General features: G+C 27.9%; 1 protein-coding gene across 1 annotated transcript in view; it reads right to left on the bottom strand.

Moving 5' to 3' along the window:
• LOC112685731 (lachesin-like) overlaps nucleotides 1-12,722 on the bottom strand; it is a 149,986-nt gene that overhangs the window by 118,469 nt on the left and 18,795 nt on the right. The window contains exon 2 of the mRNA XM_025557696.1: nucleotides 2,800-2,899. Within this exon, the coding sequence (XP_025413481.1) occupies nucleotides 2,800-2,839 (40 nt within the window). The 5' untranslated portion in view covers nucleotides 2,840-2,899. The remainder of the gene's footprint in view (nucleotides 1-2,799; nucleotides 2,900-12,722) is intronic.

Below are 12,722 nucleotides of genomic sequence, written 5' to 3' on the forward strand. Positions count from 1 at the left end.
AGTGGAGCAAGGGACTGAACACTAAAACCAAAATTATTATTATTATTATAAATTTTATATTAATAAATATTTTTAAAACTATACTAAAATGCTTGAAATAAGTTTAGAAACTTGGTGGTAGATGGTGGGGGGGGGTTAAGGGTGAATTCTCATATCCTCTCTTACCTTACTTATCCAAAAAAGTGGTTAGCCCCCCCTATTTAAAAATCCTGGCTACGCCACTGCTCTTAGGTCTAACTTTTGACCACAAACTAAAGTGAACTGCACATCTAAAACAGCTGAAAACAAATTTAAAAATAAAATTATAAGCCACTACAAATAGGGAGTTGAACGCAAAACCCTTCTCGTCCTTTTTAATTCTATTATAAAATCAACACTTGACTACGGCTCCACAATTTATGGCTCAAGTACTCCCAACACCCTTAAATTACTTAACCCTATACACAATGCTGGAATCAGCCTGCCTATAGGAGCTTTCAGAACAAGCCCAATTAACAGCCTGCATTATGAGTCCAGCATCCTTCCACTGGAATTTAGGTGCAAATACCTTTCCGTTAAATACGCAGCTAAAAAAATGTCAACACCACAAATCAAATTAAAAGAAATGGTCATCAAACCTCCCCGAACTCATAATTTTAAATCACTTTATGTTAAAATAAACGAGATTTTAGAATAAATATCCGTTATCAAAAACATAAGACCTATTGAAAGTCCCTCTCTATGTCCCCCATGTCATAATAACCTTATTGAAGTCAACACTGAACTTAAAAAATTTGACAAAAACTGTACACCTTACAGATAAATCATCAACTTGTTCTACGAAATAATAAATAATAACTTCAACAATTTTTACCATATATATGCAGATGACTCAAAAACCTCAAAACAAACAGGTTTCGCTAACATACATATGTCACAAAATATCTTGTTCAAACTTTCTCAACTTTCGAGCATCTACACAGCAGAATTCCTAGCAATATTTGAAGCACTATCAACATCTTCTCTATTCATAACTCACAATAATATCCTCATACTAAGCGATTCTATGAGCGCTATATCAGCTATATCGAACACAAACACAAAATGTAAAATTGCCCAATGTATTCAAAACAAAATACGCGCTTCCAACAAAACTATAAAAATAATGTGGTTCCCATCACACATCGGAATCCCGGGCAACGAAATTGCTGATGACCTTGTCTCAAAAGCAGCAACACTCCCCCACATCCGAATATATTAACTTATACTATATGAAGATATCACCCAAGTTCTAAAAAATAAGCTCCACTTTCCTATGGCAATCCCAACGGGTAAAACAAACATCAAACAAATTTTTCGGAATAAAACCCTCCATCAACACATGGCCGAAATCACAAACCAATAACTTCAACAGATAAGATGAAGTAATGATTACCAGAAGGTGCATAGGCCACACTAGGCTAATTCACTCTTTCTTATTAAGTAAAGACCCTGCACCACTATGTGATGCATGCCAATGTACTCTCTCGGTCAACCACATATTCCTCGAGTGCCCAAATTTTAACTCCGCCAGATCATTGTCAAAACTCATAACATCACCTAAAGAAGCCTTCGGCCACGGACAGGGATCCAACATCATACACTTCATTAAAACAGTAGAACTATCCTCTCTAATTTAATTCTGCAACTGTGTTATATTTGATTTACCCCTTCAAAGAATAACCTTAAACACCATTATTGCTATTACATCATATAATCATTAACACCACCTTTGCAATCCCTATATCATAATTAATCGGCCTTTTTTCTTCTAATTTTTATCTTTTTATCTACCATAGGGTAATGAACTTTGTATTTGAAGCCTTATCAAATATAAATAAAAAATAAATTAATATCCTGATAATTTTCCCTCAGAATTATAATATAAATTAATCTAATCAAATATTATTTTGATCAAATAATATGATTCGTTTTTAGTAATATTTCGTAGTTAAAAGAGTTAAAAATAAACACCCGGCTACAATATTCATACTTTAGAACCTTCGATTAATTATTCTAATACAGATTAGATAAAGATCTATTTTTCTATATATGGTTGCACTTTTTCAAAAAACAATTTTGACTGTAATTCGAATTAACAATAGTGTTTTGATATTTTTCAAACTCTTATAAAATTCAAATTAAAAGTCAAAAATTTATATTTTGGCTCTCATAAAATAAACATATTTCTTCAAAAATATGTCAAATCATTTATGTAATAAATGTTTTATTGTATTATAGCCAAGGAGGTATAAAACAATTGAAATTGCATTGCAATAAATGTCTGTAACTATTTAAATTTAATTAGAAGTATTAAAGAATGCTTATTCCATAATTTTACTTTATTAAAAAAAAAAAAAAAAAAAAAAAACAATATAAACTACAAATAATTGTAAAATTAAAAGCAAGAATAAAATATGAGTAATATTTACCTTTTTCTAGAAAGACGTTCTGTTATAAATTTTATAAATAAAAAAAATAAGTGAGTATATAAACTCACCTTAAATGCCTATTAATTTCAATTTATTCTCCAATACTAAACTTATTAAAGTTTAAAAAAACTTGTATAATATTTTTTAGATAAAGATTGTATACCATTAAACTTGAATAATACATTAACTCATTAATTTACTAAAAGTTATACAGATAATTAAGAGATATTTATATTTAAAAATTACATATTTTAATTACGCAGCCCACTACTGAACGGGTACGAGAAGTTTTATTTCAACCACTGTGAGTGAGCAGAAGCCATAAATGATTGTAAAAATGTTAACTTACCAATCGAAGTAAACAGTAAAATAACAGTGATCCAAAACATTGTTGCGCCAATCACTTAAATGTAATTTGATATTAGATTGTATGCATCGTGAATACTATCCTGTAATACAAAGTAATACAAATATATCAGTATTTATGGCAATTCTGTTAAATAAAAATGCAATTTAACTTTCAGTAAATATTTTATTCAATTATCTTCAATTAGCTTCGCTTAAGTTATTCCGACTTATCTTTTTAATTACAAACAATACAGAATACTATCAAAACGATAATAGAAGAATAGTATTGTCCTACCTAAAATTATTCTTAAAAGATATATTAAACACATTTTTAAACAAAAATACTATTAACCGTAAAAATTAATTGCATTTATACATAGATAAATACCACGTTTAATGAATAATAAAATTCAAATTATTCCAATGATTATAATATCCTATAGTTCCCGTCAACATAAATTCTTTTAGTTACTTAGACTGTAATACGGTTATTTATAACATTCGTTTCCTAAATTTTTATTAAATACTTATATTAATGGTAATAGATAAATAACAGTTTTAGATTTATTATGCTAAAGGCTAAACTTGTACCTTTTTGTTTAATATTTAAATATACTAAACGCATTTTAAGAAAATAAGAATGTTAAGTAGATGGTTACAAATTCATTGAAATAATTTTCATGATCCCTAAAAGAAACTAACACAAATTTTAATTTTAAAAATTTCCATTCTATTATTTAAGTGTTTCTTTTACTAAACATAAAATTAGAGTTCAATATTCAATAAACGTTGAATCATCACGATGTATGTATATGTGTTATTACGTGTTTTCTCCAAGGAATCGAAATACTAATTATAACCAAATAACATTTTGTTCATTATTATAACATTTCTTGTAATATTATACTGTTATAATATAATTGTATTGTATTATTTGTGATCGTATTTTTTAACCGACATCACTGACGTAATTATATTGCATAACCACTGCGCCGGCTTAATTGTAATAAACACGTTTAACTACCAATGACACCTACGTACGTGTTTTGCATAACCATCACGCCAGACTAAGATTTCACTATTTTGAATATTTGAAACGAATGTCCTTTATAATTTAACCCGTGTTCACTCGCACGCGGAACAGTGTTCCGCATATTAGACATTTGCGTTATTTATAGAAAAGTTATTATGTTTATCACTGTAGGTAGAAAGCATACCTTTAATGGTTATATAAAGAAGTAATAATAGTTAAGTAATAATAATTGGTTTATTTCATACTTCGATTAGTTGGGCGGGTGACATATAAGTGATAATTGTTGTGTTGTCTATATTTCCGCATGCGTGTAATAACATACCTACGTATTATTTAAACCTCGTTTATTACTATTTTTTTTTTTATTTTACTCGATTTATGTATTAATGTTTTAATTTAATTTAAAACAAAAAATGGCTAGAATAAGTGAAAATCAAATTGCTGACTTGTTAGAAGAAGAATCTAATATGCAGTATTTTATTTTATTTTTTTTTTTTTTTTTATATGTAAAATTGATAGATAAATAAAAATTTCATCTTACTTACTTTAAAAATTTATGAAAAATATTTATATTTTTATTTATTTATTATTTAATTATTATTTATTAATAATAATAAATACATAATTATTAACATTGAATTAAATTGTAATTTATTAGTTTTGTATATATATATATATATATATATATATATATTTTATGAGTTTACTAAATGCGGATCATAATCTTGCGTGCGAGTAACTATGATTTTGTACATCATGCGAGTGATCACGGGTTAAAGTACCTGTAACTATTCACCATGTAACAACACCATATGTTTCTATAGTTGCTACCTTTAATATATAATTAACCCCTAACAATATTACTAACACTGATTAATTTCCATGAATATATTTTCTAGATGTTGGAAACCATGGAGATCGAACCAGTTTCGTTTAATATATCGACTACTAATGACTTCTGTTTACGGAGAGATCACCCAAACAAGTCACAGACAGATTCTGATACACGCCTTCCAGCATAACAATTACATGAACATCACTTAAACATTTAACTCGTCTTGGTATACATACTTAAATATATTAAAAATTGACCCGACAAATGTTGTTAAGTCATATAAATTATTTCTAGATAATATTTTGCTAGAAAAAATAACTAATTTAATATAAGTGTGTAAAGATGTGCTGTGATCGGTGATGAAATATAAAAATTAACTAAATATAAAAAATAAATATATAAAAAATAAATTAAAAATTTAATAATTTATTAAAATTGATCCTTTAAAATTATTTATATATATATCGCTAATTATGACAATATTAGTAAAAAACAATACCAATCTCTTAATGCAACAGAGTTTACAATAATTTTTGCTATCCCATCTTTCGCCAACGCAGACAAACTGGATGGTTGGAGAACACGCCACGTATAACTATCCGTGTGAAAAACATGATGTGCTCAAATCTAAGGCACAGACAGAAATCGTTTGGTCTTAAGACTAATTGATGGTCATTGCAAATGCCAATTTAATTACATATTATTGTATTATGTAATATATCATTACATCATTTTTATAAACTTTATTCAGTTTTACCAAAACACCTCATCAGAATAGTATATATGTCATTTTATCAAGCAGTTCTCCAATATGGTATTAAGATTTGGGGTGGTGCAACTGCAAATGTAATTAAACCACTACAGCTGCAGCAAAATAAAATAATAAGAGTTTGTCTGGGTAAACAAAATTTAGTGGGGTCAACAGTACTCAACTATAATGAGCTAAACGTATTGACTTTCAAATTAATTTACCAACAATTTGCGACATTATGGGTTGTAGAAAATATAAAACTTATATAAACAAAATAGAAAATAGAAGGAAAAACAGAGCTATATAATACCCCTGTAGCCTACACAAATACCTCGTTTGATCAAAGATTTCTGAATTATCTTGTAACTCTCTATCTCCAACACAAGTATAAGCTTACAGGAGATAGGTAAATCAATTTAAATGATATTTAATACGTAATTCTGTCAAATATATATTTATAATAAGTAAATAAAAGAAAAAATAAAAAAATTGGAAATTGAAGGCGTTTAAATTGTTTTGACACATCTGTGGGTATAATAGGGATTCGTGGTAATAATATATTTTCACCTTGGTATTTGCCATTTAAAATGATGGCTTCGATCACGTTTTTCATTAATATTTAATGACTAATCGCGTGCCGTTGCACAACCATGGTGAGTTCAAATTACGAAGCAAAATAACCGGCGAACCAACCTTCAATTGTAAATTATGCGGTGGCATGCCTGGTAAAACCAATGAGTTTAAAAACTCTATTGGATAATTTACAGCTTCAGTAGCATCGCAAACTGTATCAATAGATTTGTATGACACCAAATCTCCAGGTAACAAATGTGTATCTTGAGATTCAATTCGTTGACGTCCACATTTTTTGTTGCTACAATTGCTCTTTCTGTCAGCCACTTATGATTTATGTTTTTTCTGTGTACATTGGGAAATATCTGGTCAATGAGAGTATCTTGCGAATCAATGATTGTGCAGAAATCGGTCAATAATTGTATGCATTCCGTTCCATCTGTAGTAACTTTCCTATCATCGATGTCTAACAATTGTTTAGAGAATCTTCCGCACCGTAGCTTTTTTTGATTGTATTGTAATTGTTCGCTCTTTATCATTACATAAATGTCGACCATGAATTGTTGACAAAGCTCATGACATCGTAGAATAACGTTGTCCTGATCGCATCTAATCATCAACTGATATGCATAATAATCCTTCGAACTACCATTCTTGATTGTTTTGGCACCTGTTGCGGGATCTTGTTGTTTAACATTTATGCAATACCCCTTATTTAATACCAAAAATAAAATTGATAGCTTTCAAATAGTTTTTAATAGTTTTTTAATAATTTTTTAATAGTATCATTTAATAATTCATTTTCAATTGCGCTGTTATCGACCTGGTCAAAAATTATTAAATTAAACTACGATTTATTAAACAATAGCACTTAGGAGTATAAAAATAGATAAAAACCTACCAAATGTATATACAAAATTGTATTAAAATTGGTTAAACCGTTTTTGAGGAGTATGGTCACAGACACCTTGACACGAGATTTTTATATGTATATATTTATATATAGATACAGATATAGATTATAAATTACGATTAAAAATAACCAGAATCAATTTTCAGTATGAATACCGGCCACCTATAGCCGATGAAATTATTTTAAGAGTTCATTCATTTTTGAGTTCAAAATTCCAAACAATTTACTTTGAAAATATAAAGAAACCTGATCTAATATAATTATAATTAGAACCTAAGTTGTTATTATTATTATTACAAAACATTCCTTTCTCAAACCCTAAGTGAACAAAAAGTTTAATCAGCGTTTCGATGAAATTTCCAAGAAAAATTGGATACACTGTAATTATGTAAGTTTAAGATATAATACATAGGTGACTATATTTAATATTCACTTACTATTTATATCAATTTTATCGGTCATGAAATGCATTATGTTTTGCAAATAAACATATACGTATGCTAAATAAGTATATATTTGTTCAGATTTCAATTATTAGCAATAAATTTTATAAGTCTTCCAACATATTATACTGTGATTTTCTTATATAGTTAAAATAACTATATTTTTATGTACTTTATAATTGGTACATTCTAAATTAAAAATATTTTTTTACCACATGTGTTCACGGATTTTTTTTTTATTGAGCACAAAAATATGAAAAAAAAAACATCTGGGAAGAAGGAAGTTAAAATTAGACCAAATTTTCAAAATAATTCATGAACTACAACGAAGTCCACCAAAAAGTTATTAATTATAATTCCTTAAACAAAAATATTTGAAATAATTTTACTAATAATTTTTTATTAAAAAATTATCATTTATTAAAGATCAAATAGACTACTATAACCCTTTTTTATAAAATATAATATCGAAAATATTCATAAAAAAATCAGCTAAATTGATCAAGGGAAATGTTCTAAAATAAATTATGCGATATTACTACTAAGGCCTAATGAGTAAAATTTTAGAACTTTCAAGTTAATATAGCCGGTACGAAGTACACGTCTTATCGAAACGACTTACCTAATTTGATTATAATTTTTCAGTTATTTTTCATTAGAACCTAAATCAGTTTTACAAAAATTGGAAAGATCTGATTTCCAACTAGATTTTAATTATATAAATAATATGTTCATGTACACACAAATCGCTATAAAATTAGGTTGATTTGAAATGTACAAATTATTGTATTATAGTTTTTATACTACATAGTACAATTATTTATTTCTGAATACATCGGTTTTAAATTTTAAATAAATATTTACAACTACCATTTAAATTTTTTGAAATCAATTTTAACATGATTCAATTAAAAAAATATAAAGTTTTTCTTTTAAATGTATAAAATATTTTTATTTAAAATTGATACAAATTAATTCATAATAATATTTTAGGCCTCATTGCATACAACAGACCTAATTTCTGAGCCGTTATTTTGTATGCAAGTAACGATCGAAAAATACGTTTTTTTTTTTTTTTAGAAAATCGAAAACACGTATTGATGGCTACGTCGATTCCAAATTCGTGTTCGGAATACCGTAATTGTGACATTTCAGTAAAAAAAAAAAAATTGACTTTGTATGTACGTTAGTCTTCGAAGATGCATGAACATACGGAAATTCTCAGTGAATAAGAAAGGAGGAAAAGAGAGAGAATAAAAACATGCGTTACTGTATTCGTCTAAAAATTGAAAAACGTATTAAATCGATTTCAGTTCAACGGTACTACGTGGAGGATATTTGCCCCTACGACAAATATTCTAATGGGGAATAAAAGATACTCAGAGAAAATGTCAAATGCGCAGAGTACAAATCACAATAAAGCGTATATACAAACGTAATGGACGTTCAAGTACGTAAAAAATAGCATCACTGATTTTACGCGTAGGCACAACGTAACATCATTGGTGGCAACAGTAAAGGAAATATCGCATATGATGGTCATCGTGATCAACAATGCAAACACATATATATACATCTGTAAACATCTTCCAATCGTATTTGGATTTACGCCGCTTCAATTATTTTAAGTGACAAAAACAGATTTGTTGATTTTACAATTATGTTTAATGCCTTCAGCCCCCGCCCCACCTTTATTCGATGAATATGATTCATTTCTATACCAACGTTGATCATTATCACACAGCTTGAAAGTGATTTATCATCATAAGTTTGTTTTGTTTGGAAAAATAAAATTATGACTGCAACAACTCCGATACAGTATAACATAATCAAGAAGTTTAGAAAATATATTAGTAAATTATAAAAACTACATATACATTATACTTATTGACATAACGAACTATCAACATTTACACTTAAGACATATACTACAATTATACCTTTAAAAATATATTATTCAAATAAAATTATCTCAATAATTTATTGTAATTTTGATCGATACATCTGTCTGCACTTGTTTGTTGTATAAGATATAATATATGTGTAAAATATTAATAAAAAAAAAAAAAATACGATTGTGTACCATATGCAACTAAATAGGTAATTTATTTATTAAAATAGGATGTTACTAGCTTAAAATATCCAGTGATCTTCAAGTATTATACATTAAAAGATTTTTGGATTTTCCTCAAAGTGATAAATTGATTACATAGTTGTTGCTTTTGACTAATCAATTAAATTGTGTATAAAAATCTGTAATATTCCTACTTTTTTAATAAAATACATAAAAAAAAATATTCGTTTCAATTTACGTTATGAATATACCAATCATCAAAAAGATAGTTGGATTTTAAAATAAAATAAAATGATAATGTTACAGACTCACATTACGTCATGTGCTTTTTTACTGATATTGCTTTAATCCTTACTTGTATAATTTTACCTTCAAGCATAATTTAATATTTAAACCTTAAAATATCTTTTCAATAACACTAAACACAAAATAATTATTATTTTTTTTATACATAAACACAATATTGTTATGGAGTTGAAGGTTTTTAGCATTATTATTTAAACATAGTTTTACACAATCAAACTTATATTTTACTTAACGTTGTAAAAAAACTTTGGTACAAATGTAAGGAGTATACGTTCTTTTTGGTTTACGATAAGTATACGTTACATACACCGATTCTTTACGAAAATGTAACACTATTACGGTAATGAAAAAAAAATGATAACACAAGTATACGAAACTTGCAAATGAAAAATTAAAACTTTTCCTCAACATCAAAGAGATTTATATTGTCCTGTCAAAATAACTAGTAAGATATTTACGATTCTTTAACGAGCGAACACGCGTTGATAATTTGTGATCGATGTATATTTAAATATAAATGCGTTTTCACTGAGGTGAAATCATTACATTAACTTATGTTTCTCGGAAATAACTGATTCTTTAGGAAGTTCTAAGAAAATTATAAACATTTTAAATCATTGTTTCAATCTTTAGTGAAAATTGCAATAACACAACAATAAATAATTAGAGAAAATACACAATTTGTATAGACTTAATTAATTTTTCTTCGGTCAAATACCCAACATATTTAATTTACCATAAACTAGTACGAGTACTACACCAATTCTAGGTAAAATATTTCAATCAATATAAATGGTAAGACATTTTAAATGGAGCATTATATTAGACATTTTTGAAAAATATTTTAAAAAAAAAAATTAATTTTACAGCAGAAAAAAGTATTTAATTTTATTAGTGAAATTTTTTGAAATATCCCCATATTTTTCCATTAGTTTTGTCTGTCAGATGAATGTAAAAAAGTTATTTCTTTTAAAAAAAATGGTTAATGTTGTTATTTCATTAAAGTTAAGTATAAATCCTAAGCACTAATTTGTTTTATTTCAATTATTTAATGTAATGTCCAAATCAAAAGTAAATTATACATTTATCGTCATAATATATTAAAAAACAAAAATATGGTGTCAACATAAATCATTTTTATCATTATCAAATTAGTTACAACAATAGTTATACAATTTTAAATTTAAACTGGAGAAAAAAGCAATCCATTCGTGCATTGAAAAAAAAAAGAAGAATATTTTTAATAAATATATGATAATTTATATATATATATATTAATTTAGTTAAATTAATAAAAAGTGTTAAAAAGTGTTGAGTGTAAAAATTGAAACTTTAACTCAATAATATTTGAATCGATCCATTAATGTTGCTTCTATAACATCTTCTTAAAATATTTTACTAAGAGTGGGCATTTAAATCATACTCTGAGAATAGCAGATGTAGCGAACTTTTAAGTTGCTTAATACTATTTATTATTGTTAAATAAATATGAATTATTTGGCTGAGATGAAATTATTATTATTATTGCAGAAGAGGGTATTGTGTTATGGGAGAAGAGAATTTCCGTTTGTTTTGGCCATGAAATATTATTTATTACCTTCCAGTGTTTGTGGCCACGTAATCATCCGTAGACGAATCCATTGGCGGTGAAAAATTTCAGTTCTGGTGCCAAAAGAAAAAAAACCCAAAGGGCGAAGTAGAATAGGTGAGCAATGCGGGATAACCAAAACTCGGAATCAAAAACTTATATCTTTATAACCAAATTAAACTCGGGAATGCCCTGTGATTAAATTTTTTTTCAGATCTCGGATTGTAATAAATATTGCTCATTGCGGCACCGTCAAAACTAATGATAAGTAATAATAAAGTATATATATTTATAGTACACGAAAAAATATTTAAAAATAAAATGTGGACAGAGTTTTTTTTCTTTGAAAGGATTTTTCAACAGAACTTTAAGTATTCTACCTACTCTAAGATATTTTCCATCCAGCCTCGATCCAACTGCATTATTAAGTTGTTATCGTTTTTTCAATTAACGAAGTAAAACAAGTTTTCCCCTTGCAAAAACGATCGTGAAAACTACTGTCGTGAAGTTTTTCTTGTAAAATATATATTGCAGGACTTTATAAAGCTAACGAATATTTATTCAATAATGTTATTTAATAACGTAGATTGCTGAGTAATATGAAATTACATCCCATATATTATTCATAAACATCATCTATAATAAAAATAAGCCATTAAAGTTCAGTAACAGATATACCATAAGGTAGATTCATTATAATATTGTATCTATGATTCACTCGAATTCTATAAAACATTTGTGTTTATTTTCAAACATGTTTGTATAGGAATTTTGCGAACCTGGTATCGATTTGTAATCGTTTATGGTTCAAAACCATATGAAACACGTTTTCAAAATAATTCTTATACTTCATCGTGCCATCTCATCGTTAAATATCATATTTTTTTGACAAAAACAAGTTTTCCAACACACACGAATGTCATGTGTAAAATAGAGAAATTAAGAGACCTAGAGAGATGGAGGAAAATAGAGAAAAAAAGGAATGAGAGGGATAGAGAGGGGGGTAGGAGAAGGAGAAAGAAATGGTAGAAACTGGAAAGGGCGAAAACACCTGGTGAATGATGTAACAAAAGGTATAAACGAAGTTACTCGTTAATTGAACATTGTTTGGCGACAATATATCAACGGTACGCGGCAAGGAGCTCTGCGGCATTGACAACGTGCGCTGTTCGATTCTTTTGTGCGAATCCGAGAAGCGAGCCGCGAATTTCACCTAGGTGTGACGAATAAGGGTGGTTTCGGGAGTAAGGGACGGGGGCGAAATCGGAGGCGTATATCAAGTGCTCACCCGCGGGATTACTACCCCGCCGTCGGTTGGGGCCCAAAAACACGCCGCCACACATCGTGTTCACGACGTCGGATGTGCATCGGCGGTGAATTTATATACCGCCGGAGTCGATGTCCGAAT

The sequence above is a fragment of the Sipha flava genome, unplaced genomic scaffold, assembly GCF_003268045.1.
Source record: "Sipha flava isolate LNK unplaced genomic scaffold, YSA_version1 289_pilon_pilon, whole genome shotgun sequence".
NCBI classification, from domain to species: domain Eukaryota; kingdom Metazoa; phylum Arthropoda; class Insecta; order Hemiptera; family Aphididae; genus Sipha; species Sipha flava.